A 20,179-nucleotide genomic window follows, 5' to 3' on the forward strand; every position below is an offset into this window, starting at 1 on the left:
TTGAAGCATAGTTCTCAACTTTTTTTTTTTTTTGTTTTTCGAGACAGGGTTTCTCTGCGTAGCTTTGCGCCTTTCCTGGAGCTCACTTGGTAGCCCAGGCTGGCCTCGAACTCACAGAGATCCGCCTGGCTCTGCCTCCCGAGTGCTGGGATTAAAGGCGTGCGCCACCACCGCCCAGCAGTTCTCAACTTTTATAGAGCCTTAAACAAATGAGAATTTAGGAGCCCACCTATTTCCCAAATTTCTTGAAATAACACTGGTTATAAATTCAAAAAGTGATGATCTACAAGAATGTGTAGGGTGATATTGTTACTGAATTTGACCTCTCCACTGTGTTCGTGGATATTGTTTTGTATGTGTGTGTACTGTACACTAGGATATATGAGAAATAGATCCATAGGACCCTAATTAGCCAACTTCCTATGCAAGAGGCCCCAGAACCTTTTAGTACATAGCTACTAAATGCACATTTGAACAGTCTAACACTATTTACTGAGTAAAAAGCACACTCAAGAGATCTATAAGAGAGGAAAGGTATATGTAATTCCAATAACAGTAAGAACATACTTTGGGGTCTCCAGCTCCCCTAAGCTCTCTTTCCCTTGACCCTTGCCCTTCATTCCCCCCCATGTCCAGTTTGCTCATGTAGATCTCATCCATTTCTCTGTCGTTGGGCGATCCTTGTATCTTTCTTGGGGTGCTCTTTTCTAGGTAGCCTCCATGGAGTTGTGAGTAGCAGTCTAGTCATCCTTTGTTCCACATCTAGTATCCTCCTATGAGTGAGTACATACCATATTTGTCTTTCTGAGTCTGGGTTACCACACTCAGGATGATTTTTTCTAGATCCATCCATTTGCCCTCAAACCTCATGATGTCATTGTTTTTCTCTGCTGAGTAGTACTCCATTGTGTATATGTACCACTTTTATTTATCCATTCTTCAGTTGAAGGGCATCTAGGTTGTTTCCAGGTTCTGGCTATTACAAACAATGCTGCTATAAACTTAGCTGAGTAGCTGGATCAAGAACAGAGAGGGAGAACAAGGAAAAAGAGACCATGATAAATGAAGACCCCATGGGACTAGGAAGCAAAGTGCTAGAGAGGTCCCCAGAAATCCATAAAAATACCTCCACAATACACTGCTGGCAATGGTTGAGAGAAAGCCTGAACTGACCTGCTCTGGTGATAAGGATGGCCAAACACCCTAACTGTCATGCTAGAAATCTCATCCAATGACTGATGGAAGCAGATGCAGAGACCCATGGCCAGGCCCCAGGTGTAGCCCTGGGAGACCAATTCGCAAGAATGAGGAAGGACTGTATGAGCGAGAATTCTTGAGATCAAGATTGGAAAAAGCACAGGGATGAATAGCAAAACTAGTGGGAACACACAAACTATGAACTAATAGCTGAGGAGCCCCCAACTGGATCAGGCCCTCTGGATAAGTGAGACAGTAGATCAGCTTGAACTGTTTGGGAGGTCCCCCAGGCAGTGGGACTGGGACCTGTCCTTAGTGCATGAGCTGGCTATTTGGAACCTGGGGCCTATGCAGTGACACATTGCACAACCTGGGAGGAGGAGACTGGACTTGCCTCAACTGAATCTACCAGGTTGAGCTGAATCCCCAGGGGAGTCCTTGCCCTGGAAGAGATGGGAATGGGGGGTGGGCTGGAGGGAGGGGTGGCAGGAGGAGGGAGGACAGGGGAATCTGAGGCTGATATATAATATTAAATCAAATAAAAAAAACATACTATGGATAACTAGAGAGACGACTCAAGACGTTGAGTGCAGAGGACATGACATGGGTTTGGTTCTCAGCACCCAAAACTGGTTATTCAAAACCACCTATAACCCCCAAGGCCAGGGCATCTGATGCTTTCTTCAGGCCTCCATGGACACTTGCATGTGTGTGTGGCATATGCATATATACTCAGGCATATACACATATACATAAAATAAAACAAATCTTTACAAAATTAGCTTAGAGACATAAATAGTTGGAGCATGAATCAGTTACAGCTTTACTGATCATTTTATTAAATGCCAAGGAATGATATTGCCTCCACCAACACTCCTGTAACCTGGCATTTAGAGTAGTTCCAAGAGTTCAATGATCCTTAAAAGCATTTTCTTTGAATCACAAATGCCCCATACTCCTTGAAGTCCTCAGCAGTGACCCACATTTGCTTGAATGTTGTCAAGGAAGTCATGACAGATCCACCAATCCAAGCTGAGTAGCATCTGTCTGGGGAAGCTGTGATCTTGATTGGTGTTCCCTCAAAAGCCAGAACTTCCAGTTCTTTCAGGAGTCTATCCTGTAGCCCAGGAAACAGTGTGGTACCTCCAGACAGCACAATCTCAGCAAACAGGGTCTCCTGGATGTCAGTGTCACACTTCATGATGCTGCTGCAGACCATTTTTGCGATTCCTAGATCATGAATACCTAGATGATCAGGTGTAAAAAGAACCTCAGGCACCCGGCACAGGTGGTCACTCATCTGGATGATATTCCCATCTGGCAGTTGATACTCCTTTAGGATCTGCTGATAGTTCTTGCGGTTTTTTTTATGTCCCCAGGTGACAGTGCATAGCTTCTTTTTTATGTCATCCACCACTGCTTTGTTGAGGATGCAGGGGAAGGTGTAGCCTTTAGCAAGAAGGAGTCGGGTGAGGTGTTCTGTGATATCTCTTCCTGCCACATATAATTTGGTGATACCATGAGGCACAGAGTAGCCCTCATAGATGGGGACAGTACAAGTGACCCCATCTCCACTGTCTACTACCAGGCCAGTGATACAGGCAGAAGCACACAAGGCTCCTACAGCATGATTGCAAAGGTACAAGGCAGGTACATTAAATTTCTCAAACATTATTTCTGTGGTCTTCTCTCGGGTCTCTCGTGGGTTCAAGGAGGGCTCAGTCATAAAAACTGGCTGTTCACTTGGTTTCATTCCTAGTTCCCACTCATAAAGGTCCTTCCACAGTTTTTCCATGTCATCCCATCTAGTTACCAGTCCACGCTCAACAGGATAGTGCAGGTATAATCCATCGTACATGCCCTGGGCTTCTTCTCCCACAAAGTACCTTTTCCGATTGGTTCTTGCTGATGGTATATTGAATTTTGGGTAGCCAACAACAGAGTTGATGACATGTCGGGGTCCAATCTCTCCTGAAATTCCAACTTTACAGAGTCCAGAACCATTGTCAAAAATCACAGCTGGAATATCTAATACAGCTGGATCAAACATGTCTAGATTTGATCTTCTGTACCTGACAATGGAAGGTATACTTGGACTACCCAGAGGGACAAAATATGCCTCAGTTGTTTACAGTCTATCAGAGCTGCAGGTCCTTAGCCCATGAATGTTATCTCCTTTCTGATGGTTCAGAGTCTGCTGAGAGGAGGTTTCAGGTATAGTTGCTCCTTATGTCACAATGTAGCCATGACGATAACTGCATGCAGTCAGAATCAAGAGGTGGGAGGAGAGCTTTGAACCAACACTACTCTTCAATTGGTGAGAGATGAAATGCTAGAGATAAGCTATCCCATAACACAGCTTGCACTAGCCTATGATCTCAAAACCAAACTAAAGTTATATGTCCCAGAATTCAATCTTTATTTTTTATTTATTTATTTGTTTGTTTTTTTATTGAAAATAGATTCTTCTCTCAATAAATCCCAACCATGATTTCATCTCCCTCTACTCTTCCTAGCTTCCCTCCCACTTCCCCTCTCCCCCAGATCTACTCTCCCTCAATTTCCTCTTCATAAAAGAGCAGTTCTCCAAGAGATAGCCAGACAGGACAAAATAAGATACAATAAGACAAGGCAAAAGCCTTCATTTCGAGACTGGACAAGACAACCCAATAGGAAGAAAAGAGTCTCAAGAGCAGGCAAAAGAGTCAGAGATACACCTACTCCCACTGTCAGGACTCTCACGAACAGCAAACTAGCAGGCATAACATATATGCAGAGGACCTGGTGCAGACCCATGCAGGCCCATGTGAGCTCTGCTTAGTTGATTTGGTGGGCCATGTTCTCCTAAAGACTGTAGAAGTCAGAGGGGATAGATGACACCAATCTTCTCTCTTTTAATTGTGAAAGTGAAATGCATTTTCAACATACAAATTTTCTGAATATGTATTAAATAATGTAAAATGTGTATATAGTATAATATATAATATGCAGCATTAATGTTACTGGTACTCCACATACTACATATTATATATAGTATGTAGTATAATAATATGCCTCTAAAACTTTATACTACATATTAAAACATAGCATACCAAATACAAAGTATGTTATATATGTACATAAAATGTAAAATTTTATATATATGTATGTACATTTAACTGTGTGTGTACATATACATATATATATGTAAATTCAGCAAACACATCTTAATCTACTTTCTGTTTTCTTATTGAGAAGGTTTCATGTAGCTCATACTGGCATTAATATTACTATATAGCAAAGGGCGGCCTTGAACTTCTGATCAATTTTTCCCCACCACCTAGGTTCTCTGATTACAGTTGCATACCACCACACATGGAACAATATATAATGGTTTAGATAGCAAACAAATGTGATATCACATAGTGGTAGAACACACTCTTAATCTGATCACTTGGCAGGCATGGTCTCTGTGTGTCTAAGGTCATACTAGGGAACCAGAGCTAAGCGTGGTGACACACATCTTTAATCCCAGTACCAACCATAAAAACCAGGAGGTCTGTATAGACAGGCAGTGACAAGGAAGTGAGGTAGCTGGGCTACGAGCCAATGAGAGGGCAAAACAGCAAGGCAATAAAGGTGCAAGTAGACAGAAAGTAGCTCAATTTGGAAGCTACGGCATAGTGAGGTAAGGTTAGCTGGTGGCTATTCCTATTTCCCTGATCTCTAAGGCTTTCACCGCTATATTTGGCCCCATGGTATTTATTTAATAAGACTGTGTAGAAATTTGTGTACACCACACTTAATTGTTATTCATTGTAGTTAAAATGTCATAGGTTCTGGCTATTATAAATAATGCTGCTGTGAACATAGTTGAGCAAGTATCCTTGTGTTGTGATTGAGAATCTTTTGGGTATGTGCCCAAGAGTTGTGTAGTTGAGTTTTGAGGTAGCTTGATTACCATTTTTTGAAGAAACCACCATATTGATTTCCAAAGTGGTTATATAAGTTTGTACTCCCACTAGCAATGGAGGAATGGTCCCTTTGCTCCACTTTATCTCCAGCATAAGCTGTCATCAGTGTTTTTGAACTTAACCATTTTGACAGGTGTTAAATGGTATCTCAGTGTCATTTCTATTTGCATTTCCCTGATGACTAAGTGTATTTTGGCCATTTGAGATTTTTCTGTTGAGACTTCTCTGTTTAGGTATGTACCCCATTTGTAAATTGGATTATTTGGTATTTTGATGTCCAGTTTCTTGAATTCTTTATGTATTTTAGAGATCAGCCCTCTGTCAGATATGGGGTTGGTAAAGACTTTTTCCCATTCTATAGGCTGCCGCTTTGTCTTATTGACAGTATCCTTTGCCTTACAGAAGCTTTTCAATTTCGGGAGGTACCATTTATTAATTGTCAATCTTAGTGTTTGTGCTACTGGTGTTATATTCATGAAGTACTCTTCTGTGCCAATGCATTCAAGACTAGTTTCCACTTCTCTTCTATCAAGTTCAGTGTAACTGGATTTATGTTGAGGTCTTTGTCCACTTGGACTTGAGTTTTGTACAGGGTGATAGATATGGATCTATTAGCATTCTTCTACATGCTGACATCCAATTATGATAGCACCATTTGTTGAAGATGCTTTCTTTTTTCCATTGTGTAATTTTGGCTTCTTTGTCAAACAAAAATCAAGTATTCATAGGTGTGTGGATTTTTGCCATGGTCTTCGATTCAATTCCATTGAACCACATGTCTATTTTTAATACTAATACCAAGCTGTTTTTAATTAGCATAGCTCTATAGTAAAGCTTGCAGTCAGGGATGATGAGGGCTCTGGAAGTTCCTTTATTGTACAGGATTGTTTTAGCTACCCTGGGGTTTTTGTTTTTCCATATGTAGTTGAGTATTGTTCTATCCTAGTCAGTGAAGAATTGTGTTGGGATTTTGATGGGAATTGCATAGGTAGATTGCTTTTGGTAAGATTGTCATTTTTACTGTGTTAATCCTACCTATCAATTGAGATGGGAGGCCTTTCCATTTTCTGATATCTTCTTCAATTTCTTTCTTCAAAGACTTGAAGTTCTTGTCATACAGATCTTTCCCTTATTTGGTTAGAGTTAATCCAAGGTATTTGCTATTATTTCTGTCTATTGTAGAGGGTATTGTTTCTCTCATTTCTTTCTTAGCCAGTTTATTCATTTATATATAGGAGGGCTACTGATTTTTCTTTAGTTTTGTATCCTGCCATATTACTGAAGGTGTTTATCAGCTATAGGTGTTCCCTAGTAGAATTTTTGGGGTCACTTATATATACTATCATATCATATCTGCAAATAGGGAAAGTTTGACTTCTTTTCCAATTTGTATTCCCTTGATCTCCTTTTGTTGTCTTAGTACTCTAGCTAGAACTTTGAGTACTACATTGAATAGATGTAGAGAGAGTGGACAGCCCTGTCTTGTTCTGATTTTAGTGGAATTGCTTTGAGTTTCTTGATCTCTCCAAGACTTTTATCATGAAGTGATGTTGGATTTTGTCAAAGGCTTTTTTAGCATCTAATGATATGATCGTGTAGTTTTTTTTTTCTTTTAGTTTGTTTATTGGTGGATTACGGTGACAGATTTTGTATGTTGAATCATGCCTACATCTCTGAGATTAAGTCTACTTGATCATAGTGGATGATTTTTTTCTGTTCTTGGATTTGGTTTGGCAGTATTTTATGTAATATTTTTGCATCAATACTCATGATGGAGATAGATCTGTAATTCTCTTTCTTTTTAGCATCTTTGTGTGATTTGTGTATAAGGGTAGCTGCAGTCTCATAAAAAGAATTTGGCAATGTTCCTTCTGTTTTTATTGCATGGAACAATTTGAGGTAAATTCTGCACTGAGACCATCTGGCCCTGGGCTTTTTTTGGGGGGGGGCTTTTAATGATGCCCTGGGCTTTTTTTGGGGGGGGGGGTAATGAATGCTTTTATTTGCTTAGAGTTTAAGGTCTATTTAAATTGTTTATCTGGTCTTGATTTAATGTTGGTATATGGTAGCTATCAAAAAAATTGTCCATTTCTTTTAGATTTTCCAACTTTGTGGAGTATAGGTATGACCTGATGATTCTCTGGATTTCCTCATTGTCTGTTGTTATATCCCCCATTTTCCTTCCAATTTTGTTAATTTAGATATTCTTTCTCCGCCTTCAGTTTGTTTGGATAAAGGTTTGTCTATCTTGTTGATTTTCTCGAAGAAGCATCTCTTTGTTTCTATTTCATTGATTTCAATCCTGACTTTTATTATTTCATGTCCTCTACTCCTCTTAGGTGAGTTGGCTTCTTTTTGTTCTGGAAGTTTCATGTGTGCTTTTAAGTCACTAATATGAAACTTCTCCAAATTCTTCATGTGGGCACTTGGTGCTATTAACTTTCCTCTTAGCACTGCTTTAATAGTGTCCCATAAGTTTGGGTATGTCATGCATTCATTTTCATTTAATTCCAGGAAGTCTTTAATTCCTTTATTTCTTCCTTGACCCAGTGGTGATTCAGATGAGAGTTGTTCAGTTTCCATGAGTTTGTAGGCTTTCTGTAGACTGTATTGTTGTTGAATTCTAACTGATTCATGGTGATCCTATAAGATACAGGATGTTATTCCAATTTTTTTGTATCTTTTGGGATTTTCTTTGTGACTGAGTATGTGGTCAATTTTAGAGAAGGTTCCATGAGGTGCTGAAAAGAAGGTATATTCTTTTGTGTTTGAGTGAAATGTTCTATAGATGTCTGTTAAGTCCATTTGAATCATAACATTTGTTAGTTCCCTTATTTCTCTGTTAAGTTTCTCTCTGGAAGACCTGTACATTGGTGAGAATGGGGTATTGAAGTCTTCCACTATTAATGTGTGGGGTTTGATTTGTGATTTATGCTTTAGTAATGTTTCTTCTACAAATGTGTGTGTCCTTATATTTGGGGCATAAATGTTCACAATTGAGACTTCATCTTGATGGATTTTTCCTGTGATGTATATGAAATGTCTGTTTCCATCTATTGATTAATTTTTGTTTGAAGTCTATATTGTTAGATATTAGGATAGCTGCACTAGCTTGCTTCTTAGGTCCATTTGATTGGAAAACTCTTTACTTTGAGGTAATGCCTGTCTTTGAAGATGAGGTATGTTTCTTGTATGTTGCAGAAGGATGAATCCTGTTTTCATATCCGTTCTTTTAATCTGTGTCTTTTTATAGACAAATTGATTCCATCAATATTAAGGGATATTAATGATCAGTGATTGTTAATTCCTGTTATTTTTGGCTTTGTTGTTGGGTTTTGCTAGTGTGAGATTATCTATTGCCTTTGTTTTTGTCAGTACAGATAACATCTTGGTTTGGAGTTTTCCTTCTAGTACTTTCTATAGGCCTGGATTTGTGGATAGATATTGTTTAAATCTGGTTTGTCACGGAATATCTTGTTTACTCTGTCTATAGTGATTGGCAGTTTTGCTGGGTATAGTAGTCTAAGCTTGTATCCATGGTCTTAGGGTCTGTAAATCATCTGTTCAGGACCTTCTGGCTTTCAGAGTTTCCATTGAGAAGTGGGATGTGATCCTGATAGGTCTGACCTTATATGCTACTTGGCCTTTTTCCTTTACAGCTCTTAATATTCTTTCTTTATTCTGCATATTTAGTGCTTTGATTATTATGTGGCAAGGTGACATTTTTCTGGTCCAGTCTATTTGCTGTTCTGTAAGCTTCTTGTACATTCATAGACATGTCATTCTTTAGGTTGGGAAAGTTTTCTTCTATGATTTTGTTTTATTTATTTTCCGGGCTTTAAGTTGGAATTATTCTCATTCTATCCTTATTATTCTTAGGTTTGGTCCTTCCATGGTATCCCAGATTTCTTGAAAGTTTTGTGTTAAGATTTTTTTTTGATTTAACATTTTCTTTGACCAATGAATCTATTTCTTCTATCATATCTTCATTGCCTGAGATTCTCTTTTCTAACTCTTGCATTCTGCTAGAAATGCTTGCATTTGTTGTTCTGTTTATTTACCCAAATTTTTTGTTTCCAGAATTTCTTTGGTTTGAGTTTGTTTTATTGCCTCTATTCAATTTTCAAGTCTTGAACTGTTTCCTTTACTTGCTTGATTCTTTTTTTCTGGCTTTCTTTAAGACATTTATTGATTTCTCCCAAATTTTTGTCTTTTCCTTGATTTCTCTAAGGGATTTTTTATTTCATCATTGAAGTCTTCTATCATCTTCATAAAGCTAATTTTTAGGGTTGCTTTATTCTGTTTCATCTGCATCACCTATAGGGACTCTTGATGTTATAAATGAGGCATGTGCAAGGGAAGAATGCTGGGATAGGTGGGAATGGCTGGCAGGAGTAGTGTTGTGGCCTTCCCACAAGTCTGTCACCTGCTGGTCTGCTGCTGGGGTCTCACAGATGACCATTTTCTATTGTCCATTTATCAGTTTATGGACACCTAGGCTGATTCACCACCTCCACCCCATTTTATTGAAAATAGATTAGTTTCGCACAGACTATATCCTCATTACAGCTTCCTCTCCCTCTATTCCTCCCAGCTCCTCCACATCTCCTTTCTAATCTTGATTCACTCTCTTTCTCTCATTAGAAAAGAACAGGCTTCTAAGAGATAACAAAGCATAACTAAATAAGATGTATTAAGATGAAACAAAAAATCATTACATCCAAGTTGGATAAGGCAAACCAACAGAAGGAAAAGAACCCCATGAGAAGGCACAAGAATCAGAGACCCACTCATTCACCTCCCAGGAGTCCTATAAAAATACTAAACTGAAAGCTATAATATACGTGCAGAGGACATGGTGCAGAACTGTGCAGGCCCTGTGCATGCTGCTTTATCTCTGTGAATTCATACGAGCCTTGCTTGGTTGATTTAAGGGACCTTGTACTCCTGCTATCCTCCATCTGCTCTGGCTCTTCCACTTTCTGCCTCTTTTCCTGTGGGGTTCTTTGAGCTCTGAAGGGAAGGATTTGATGGAGACATCCCATTTAGAGCTCCATGTTTCAAGGTTTCTGTGTAATATCTGACTGTCTCTGTATTTGTACATATATTCTGCAGGAGGAAGCTTCTCTGATAATGGCTGAATAAGGCACTGATCTATAAGCATAAAAGAATATTAGGAGGTGTTTTACTGCTTCTTTTTTTAAAAACCAGTTGTATTTGGTTTTAACCTTGGTGTCTTGTCTCTGGACTATGTAAACTCTGGTTCTTGGTCAGCCAAGTAGTATCAGATAAGGGTTCTGTGTCATGGAGTGAACATTTATGTCAAATCAGAGGTTGGTTGGTTACTTTCACAAGATTTATGCCACCATTGTACTAGAATATTTTGCAGACAGGACAACATTGTAGATCAAAGAGTTTGTGGCTGGGTTGAAGTTTATGTTTCTATTTTGGTAGCCTACATAGTTCCTTCTAGTACCAAAGACACTAACATATAAAGATGAAGGCTCTAGGTAGGCATCAGCTCATGGGTGTTGTCTTCAGCAATGGGGTCTTGATCTCAGTTTGTGGAGAGGAACCTATTGTCTTGACAAATGCCTGGGTTGTTTGGTGATTCCCATGGGGCCCCTTTGGTCAACAATTTATTTGGATGTAACTCATTCCTGGTACTGGAACCTTCATTTGGTGACAAGAGATGACAAGTTGTGACTGTTCCTGATTATTTGCAAATTTCACTAAAACCATTTTCATATATTTTAGAAAGTTTTGACTACTTTAGGTTTTTGACTGATCTAGGTTTACATATCACTCCTTAAAGGCCTCTTATTTTAGCTGACTCTCCACACATCTCCTCCCTCATATCCCGTCCCCTTCCCCAACTTCCTCCACTTCCTCTCCCACCCTGAACCTAGTCCACATATAAAGCTATTCTATTTCTCTAACCCGGGGAGATCCATGTGTCCCCCTAATCCTTTCCTCTATGCTTAACCTCTCTGGGTCTATGGATTGTAGCTTGGTTATCATTTCCTTAATGTCTAATATCCATATAGAAGCAAATATAAATCAATATTTATCTTTCTGTGTCTGGATTACATCACTTTGGATATTTTTTTCTTTTTCCATCCTTTTGCCTGCAAGTTTCATTATGTAATCTTTTTTAACAGCTGAGTGATACTACATTGTGTAAATATACCACAGTTTTTCTATCCATTCTTCTCTTGAAGGACATCTAGGTTGTTTCCAATTTCTCACTGTTGTGAACAGAGTAGCAATGAACATGTTTGAGCAAATGTCTGTGTGGTAGGATAAAATGTTCTTTGTATATATGCTCAAGAGTAGTGTAGCTGATCTTGAGGTAGATCTGTTCCAAACATTCTGAGGAACCATCATATTGATTTCCATAGTGAATGTACAAGTTTTTACTCCCACTAGCAATGGAGGAGTGATCTTGTTCCACATCTTCACCAACAAGAAATGCCACTTGTGTTACTGATCTTAGCCATTCTCTCAGATGTTATGGAATGGCAAAGTTGTTTCAGTTTGTATTTCCTGGATGGCTAAGGATGTTCAACATTTCTTTAAATGTTTCTCAGACATTTGAATTTCTTCTATTTGGAATTCTGTTTATAAAAGTACCCATTTTAAAATTGGATTATTTGGTTTTCTGATATTTAGATTCCTGAGTTCTTTATATATTTTGAAGATCAACCCTCTGTCAGATGTGGAGATGATGAAGATCTTTTCCCATCCTGTAGCTGCTGCTTTGTCTGATTGACAATGTCCTTTGCCCTATAGAAGCTTTTCCCACTTCATGAGGTTTTATTTATTTATTTATTTATTTATTTATTTGTTTGTTTGTTTGTTTGTTTGTTTTTGTTTTTGTTTTTTCAAGACAAGGTTTCTCTGTGTAGTTTTGAGGCCTGTCCTGGATTTTGCTCTGTAGACCAGGCTGGCCTAGAACTCACAGAAGTCTGCCTGGCTCTGCCTCCTGAGTTCTGGGATTGAAGGTGTGTGCCATCACCGCACCGCAAGGTCTCAATTATTAGTTGTTGTTGGTCTTAGTGCCTGTGTTAATGATATTCTGTTCATAAACTTGTTTCTTGTTCCAAGGCTATTTCTCATTTTCTCTTCTATCAGGTTCAGTGTATCTGGTTTTATGTGGAGATCTTTGATTCACTTGGTGTTGAATTTTGTGCAGTATGGTAAGTATTAATCAATGTGAATTCTTCTGCATGCAGAAATCCAGTTTGTCCAGCACTGTTTGTTGATGATGCTGCCTTTTTTCCAGCATGTATTTCTGACTTCTTTATAAAAAAAATAGGCTTTCATAAGTATGCATGTTTATGCCTAGTTCTTCAATTCAATTCCATTGACCAATACATCTATTTTATGCTACTACTATGCAGGTTTTATTACTATAGCTTTGTAATATAACTTGAAATAGAGAATGGTGAGACCTTCCACAGTTCTTTCATTGTTGAAGATTGTTTTAGCTATTCTGTTTTTTGTTTGTTTGTTTATGTGTGTTTCCTTACAAAGCTGAGAATTGTCTTTCAAGATCTGTGAAAAATTGTGTTGACTTTTTTATGGGGATTTCATTGATTCTCTAGATTGCCTTTGGTAAAATGGCCATTTTTACTATGTTAATCCTACCAAACCATGATCATGGGAGATCTTTCCATGTTCTGATATCTTCTCCAATTTCCTTAGTCAAAGATTTCAATTTTTATCGTACAGGTTTTTCTCTTGCTTGGTTAGAGTTACCCCAAGATATTTTGTATTATTTGAGACTATTGTGAAAGATGTTGTTTCCCTGACTTCTTTCTCAGTCTGTTATTTGTATATAGAAGGACTATTAAATTTTTTGAGTTAATTTTGTATTCAGCCATTCTGCTGAAAGTATTTATCAGCTGTAAGAGTATACCAGTGGAATTTTCAAGGTTACTTTGTATACTATCATATCATGTACATATAAAGGTACTTTAAAATGTTAACTTCCAATTTGTATTCCCTTGATCTCCTTCAGTTGTCTTATTGCTCTAGCTAAGTCTTTAAATACTATATTGAATATGTAAGGGTAGAGTGGAGAACCTCCTCTTGTTTCCAATTTTGGTGGAATTGCTTTCAGTTTCTCTCCATTGAGGTTGATGATGGCTGTGGTCTCCCTGTAAACTTCCTTTATTATGTTTAGGTATGTCCCTTGTATCAGTAATCTCTTGAGGAAATTTGTTGGATTTTTGTCAAAGGTCTTTTCTGCATCTAATGAGATGATCATGTGGTTTTTATCTTTCTATTTGTTTATATGATGAATAAAACTAATTGATTAACATCTGTTGAAACATTCCTGCTTTGCTGGGATGAAGCCTACTTCATCATGTTGAATGATCTTTTTGATTGGTTCTTGGATTCAGTTTACAAGTATTTTACTGATTATTTTTGCATTTATACTCATTAGGGAAACTTGCCTGTAATGCTTTCTTTGTTGGGTCTTTATGTAGTTTGGGTATCAGGGGTACCAGTGGCCTCATAAAACAAACTGAGTAATGTTTATTCTCTTTTTATTTTGTGAAATACTTTGAGGAGTATTGGCATTAACTCTATTAAAGTCTGGTAGAATTCTGTGCTAAAACCATTTAGCCCTGGGCTTTCTTTGGTTGTTACAATTTTAATGGCTGTTCATATTTCAATAGTGTTTATAGGTCTGTTTAAACTATTTGCATAGTCTTTATTTAACTTTGGTAAGTAGTATCTATCAAATTATCAAATTTTTAAACATTTTCCACTTTGGTTGAGTACAGGCTTTTAAAGTATGTCCTTATGATTCTCTAGATTTCTTGGTGTATGTTATATCCCTCTTTTCCTTTCTGAGTTTGTTAATTTGGATATTCTCTCTCAGCATTTTAGTTTATTTGGTATTTGTCAGTATTAATTATTTTCTCAAAGAACAAACTTCTTGCTTCATTGAATTTTTTTTATATTTCTTGTTTATTCATTTCTATTCATTTCAATCCTGAGTTATTATTTCTTTCCATCTATTCCTTTTGGGTGTGATTTCTTGTTTTTGTTCTAGAACTTTCATTGTGCTGTTAAGTTGCTAGTGTAGATCTCCCTTAATTTTTTACATAGGGCCTTAGTACTATGAACTTGCTTTTTAGAATTATTTCATTGTGTCCCATAAGTTTGTGTATGTTGTGCATTCATTTTCATTGAAGTGTATAAAGTATTTAATTTCTATTTTGACCCATTTTTCATTCAGTAGAAAATTTCTCAGTTTCCATGAAATTGCAAGCTTTCTCTTGTTTCTGTTGTTGATATCTAGCTTTTTTTAAATTTTACAATCTAACCACAGTTTCTCCTTCCTTTTGTGGTTTTTCTTGTTATGTCCTTAAATGCTCTGGCTCCTACAATCATTCCTCTCTCTCTTCAGGAGGATTCTCTGAGCTCTGTCTAGTGTTTCTCTGTGGGTCTCTGCATATGTTTCCACCAGTTGCTGGATGAAGCCTCTTTGATGACAAATGGGTTAGTCACCAGTTTATGAGTATAGCAGAATATCCTTAGGCATCATTACATTTTCTTTTTTTTTTCACCAGTCTTGTTTGGCTCTATCCTAGGTCTCTAGGCCATACAGCCTATGGGTCCTGGTGTACTAGGTAATGTCAGAGGTGAGCTCTCCCTCCTGATATGGGTCTCAGGCTGGACCAGTCATTGGTTGGCAACTCCTACAATCTCTGTGCCACCCTTACTCCAGCATATTTCATAGGTATCTGAGTTGGTATCCCAATCCTTCTACTTACAGTCTTGCCTGGTCACAGGAGATGGTCAGTTCAGGCTATATATCCCCTATTGCTTAGCTGAGATCATTCTTATAATTTCCTGGGAGTTATTGTCTGTTTACCCTGGCATTTAGGTATCCAGAATTGGGAAGATTATAGATCTAGGTGCAGATAATCTGTTTTTGTCCTTGTTGGATGTAGGTGTTTTGTTCCTTGGTTTCTACTTCCTCTGGTATTTATGAGAATAATTTGGCTGTGTATTGTCTGGAAGTAAATTTTCTGTGGAACTGGTATGTTTGGCCACTGTGGTTTCCAGGTAAAGTGTGTTTCTGGAATAATGGAAGAAGAGGTGAATAGCTGCAGTCAGGCTACCTGCTTCTCTCTCTTAACGTGGGATAGCAGAGAGTGTCTCCTAAAGTTGGGGGCTCAGATAAAGCAATAAGAGGAGGGGATACTGTTTTTCTTTTTTAATATTTTAATTAAAATATAATTACATTACTTTCCTCCTTCCAGTCATTCCCAATTCCCCTTTCCAACTCTTTCCATGTACTCCCACTCTCAATTGATGGCCTCTTCTTCAATTATTATAGTTGTGTGTGTGTGTGTGTGTATGTGTGTGTGTTTACAAATATGTAATTTTGTAATATGTAAGCCTGCTGAATCTACTGTTATTTGTGTGTATATGATTTCAAGGCTGACCAGTTTGTATTGAACAGCCATTTAGGGAGGTCATCCCTAGGGCAGGCTAGCTCTCTATCCCTTCTCCCCCTCCTCAGCTGTCATTAGTGTATGTAGTTCCAGGCATGTGTGTGAACCACAATAGACACCATGGCAAAATATTTGTAAAGATGCAGTAAGTGGTGCTCACATGTTGTTGTTGATAACTAGCAGCTGTCTAATTGGATATAAGGCCCACTAAATAAAGAAATCATGCCTAGTACTGAAAACCTGGCGAGCTTCCCAGGGTTAGTGATCTCATGAACCTGACAAAAGAATGTACTACCACCACCTTATTAGGTCAGCATAATATCTTACTACATTCTAAATCTTATTCTTATACTCACAGATAATGTAGCTACCATCCCTCATCAAGGAAGATTCCCTTTACTGCAAATGGAGGCCACTGCAGAAATCAACAAGTGACCACAATGCAAAGAGCAGTGTATCTCGATGAGCCCAGCTCCAGTTGATACATCTCTGTCATATCGCCTGCATCTATGGCTGCAGGAACATTAATGTAGTGGGGACAAAATGATTTTAAGAACCAGAATATCTGGAAGTGAAACAGTATCTCTTAGAAATGGGATACTTTATTCTTTAGAGAACATTTGACCTTATTCTTCTTATGTAACTCTACTTGGTGCCCATTGGTACTGAATATAAGTATCCATTTTTCAACCTCCTTTTATATTGGTCCTGAAAACAAACATATATATGCAATTGGAAAATGAATTTTTCACAGATACCATATTTATTTAATCAAATATAGCTTAAATTTATACTTATTTTATAATACATATAACTTAGTATAAATTTCTATTTCTTTTCACTCTAAATGTAATGAAATGTTACTTTAATAAGTGAAACATGGCCTCTAGCACCCAGAAATACTTCTCAGTGGTACAATTCTTATGTTATGCAAAGCTCCCTGGACTCCATCTCAGCATTATTGATAAATAGTGTCTTTATCAAAACTGTAGGAATTACTGAATTTTTACTAATAAATTGGTGCTATCATTTAAATGTATAAGGAAATATGTTGTGAAAGTATTGATTCAGTAATTTCTAATTACTTTGAAAAGTCCTTATTGGTTCCATTGTTAGGTATGTTTTAGCTTATGTTTCCCAGTAATAACATACACTAGAGACATAAAGACTTAGTCATAAAGCTTAACCCTTGAAAGTATCTAAAATACACTGTACTTAGCAAATGAAATTATAAAACATTCTATATTTTTGTTCAGAACAATCAGATAATATGATGTCATTATAAAACAAAGATTTGAACAGTCAGATAGTATGATATGATTATAAGACAAGAATCAATCTGAAGGCTCCTTGTGAACGTTTCCCAGCATGTAGGACATTCTTACCTTAAAATGTTTACAATGTGAATCCTCTTTTAAGAAATATTTTACTTCTATGGCTTTACAAAAGAAATAAAATTGCCTCCATTGTAGTTTTTATTTCTTTCAAGGACAATAGACAAAACTACCACTCATAATTTGTGTTCATTTTGTAGATTTAGTAGTGCAGCTGAATTTTAGGGATTTATTTATTTTTATTAGGTGACTTAGGAAGATAGTACTTGACATGGTCTCTGAGCTTATTTCAGCTGGTCAAATGATTATATAGTTATATTTTGCAATATATAGTCAATCATATAACCAACACTACATTGGCATTTATATAATTAATACTGTAGTTCCTAAGTTATTTATGTGTGTTTGAGAAAGACCTTTAACTAGGGGGACATATTGTAGCTAGAGTTTTCCTGCCTTGCCCACAGTCAGGACAAATTTTTGTCACCTGCCAATCCCACACCCGCTCAGACCCAACCAAGTAAACACAGAGACTTATATTGCTTACAAACTGTATGGCCGTGGCAGTCTTCTTGCTGACTGTTCTTATATCTTAAATTAACCCATTTCCATAAATCTATACCTTGCCACATAGCTCGTGGCTTACCGGCGTCTTCACATGCTGCTTGTCCTGGCAGCGCCTGGGAGTGACTCCTTCTACCTTCCTGTTCTTTCTTTTCTCCTCTCTGTTAGTCCCGCCTATACTTCCTACCTAGCCACTGGCCAATCAGTGTTTTATTTATTGACCAATCAGAGCAACACATTTGCCATACAGAACATCCCACAGCAACATATTATTATCTAGTTGGAAGGGTACCTCTTTGATCAGTGCAATATTAATTTAGTTTAATGATTTAGTTGAGCACTTAAAAGCTGTGACTAAGACAGTGAGTGGTGTAAGATGAAGGTCATCACCTCTCTTGATAGTGGTCACACTCAAAAGGTTCAAATAGTTGTTTGCAAAAGTCATGAAATTATATTACCAGTAAGAAAGGGTATTTTTAACATGTTCACAAGTGTGATAAGTCTGAAGCAATAAAAATAGAAATGTAGGAAGATTGTTAATGGACTTGTTTGGTCATAGCTGCCAGTCCTTATAACTGAGGATGGTAAGAGACAAATTTGGAAGCCTCTGATCACTTAGCCAATTAAGCCAAACTTCATAACTTCTATAGAAAAGCAATTTTAGCTAGAAAACGTAGAGGGAATTTTGGTTTGGAAGAATGTAAACTCTCAGGAAAAAAGTTTACCACTCCCTATGATTACATAGCATACAAATCTGACTATTCATGATAGACCATCACTTAATTCACACAGTAACTGCATTCCTTTGTTTTCCCTAGCCATTGACTGTAAATATTTGCTTAATCTGAAGTACAGTATGTTGGGGATATTGTATATGAAAAAACAATTCAAAGTTCAGCATTGTAACAGTATCTAAAATGTAGATACAGTCTCCACTAGGGCTTTAGTAGTCAGGATAAAGATAATGATTACTCAGCATGAATTGGAAGAGAAGGAGAAAGTAACTTTGTCAGATATTCCAAATAGATATATTTGAGAGACAATACAGACCCTAAAATGAAGTATAGATAGTTTTTATTGAAAATATTTTTCATACACAATATTCTGATCATTCCCCTTTATTTCCTAGACTCTTTTCACCTCCCCTCCCATCCATTGACATACCTTCTTTCTATCTCTCTCTAGAAAATACACTGAAACAAAACCAATAAAGCAAACAAGAATTAAAAATCCAAGACAAAGAATAAGCACAAGAAACATATACATATACAAACACACACACAACAAAGACCCCCAAGTCAGAAACCGTAATATACAAGCAAATGATCAGTAAGTTAAAAGAATGTCCAAACAAGGAAATATGAGGCAAAAAATAACTAAAAGTACCACTGAGTTCATTTGGTGTTGATCTTCTGCTGGGCATGGGGCCTGCCCTTAAATCAACATTACCTTTGAGTCAATACATCACTAAGTAGAAAGAAAGGTTCTAACTCCATATGTACTTAGTAGACAATATTTAGTTTTGATCCTTGACACATAATTTTACATTGATTAGTATTTCTAATATTGATTAGTATTCTTGTATATTAATTATACAGAGCACTGAGACTCATAAAAATATTTTCATTCTATGATACTATATACTTTTTTTTTTTTTTTTTTGGTTTTTCGAGACAGGGTTTCTCTGTGTAGCTTTGCGCCTTTCCTGGAACTCACTTGGTAGCCCAGGCTGGCCTTGAACTCACAGAGATCTGCCTGGCTCTGCCTCCCGAGTGCTGGGATTAAAGGCTTGCGCCACTACCGCCCGGCGATACTATATACTTTTAAATGTATCCATTCCTATACATCCTTCTATTTTTCTTGCTCCACCTCTCACTAGAACCTATCCTTCCCCAGACACTCCTACATCTATTTTCCTGTTATGTGTTCATTTCTAAAGAGTTTTGTGTACATATGCAAAATCTAGAATCTATAGAAAAGTGAACTTGTGATATTTGCCTTTCTGAGTCTTGAGTTATTTTGCTTAATATAGTAGTCTCTAGTTGAATCCATTTTCTTATGATATAATTTCATTCTTCTTTATGGCTGAACAGAATTCCATTGTGAATCTGTACCACACTTTCTTTGTACATTTGCCAGTTCATGGGTACCTAGTCTTAGTCTATAACCTGCTTCTTGTAAATAGTGTTGCAATAAATATGGGTGCACAAGTCTCTCTAGTGTATAATTTAGAGTTCTTTGTGTATATATTTAGTAGTAGTATAGTGGTTATATGGTAGCACTGTTTAGTTTTTGGAGCAACCACCATATAAATTCTAATTTTCATGAAACAATAAAATAGTTTGCATTTGTGTCAAAGACAAAAATCAAGAACTGTGTTGAATATGACAATCCCTTGATACCACTATTCTTTATCATAGGTATACTTCTGTTATCCAATAGTTATTTTAGTACCTGAAAGTCTTGTTAGTTCCCAAACTAAGTAATAATTCACTTATTCCCTGAGAGTATAAAATTATAAATGTTGCTTTTGTAATAGAAGCTACTCTTATTCAATAATTTATCATATTGACTAAAGTGTTTATGATGGCACTTAATTTTGTTCTTGTTATAGTTGTAAGTTCCTCCATGGCATCTCTTTAAAAAATTAACC

General features: G+C 37.1%; 1 protein-coding gene across 1 annotated transcript; it reads right to left on the bottom strand.

The window, feature by feature from the left end:
- Positions 1-2,012: 2,012 nt before the first annotated feature.
- Positions 2,013-3,400, bottom strand: Actrt1 (actin related protein T1). Its single transcript, XM_006994987.4, has one exon. The coding sequence runs from the start codon at positions 3,245-3,247 to the stop codon at positions 2,117-2,119; it is 1,131 nt and encodes a 376-aa protein (XP_006995049.1). The 5' UTR covers positions 3,248-3,400; the 3' UTR covers positions 2,013-2,116.
- Between the last annotated feature and the right edge of the window lie 16,779 nt (positions 3,401-20,179).

Source organism: Peromyscus maniculatus, chromosome X (genome assembly GCF_049852395.1).
Source record: "Peromyscus maniculatus bairdii isolate BWxNUB_F1_BW_parent chromosome X, HU_Pman_BW_mat_3.1, whole genome shotgun sequence".
NCBI classification, from domain to species: Eukaryota; Metazoa; Chordata; class Mammalia; order Rodentia; family Cricetidae; genus Peromyscus; species Peromyscus maniculatus.

Excerpts from the sequence above, each read along its gene's own strand:
- Actrt1 (XM_006994987.4), bottom strand. The coding sequence starts at position 3,247 with ATGTTTGATCCAGCTGTATTAGATATTCCAGCTGTGATTTTTGACAAT.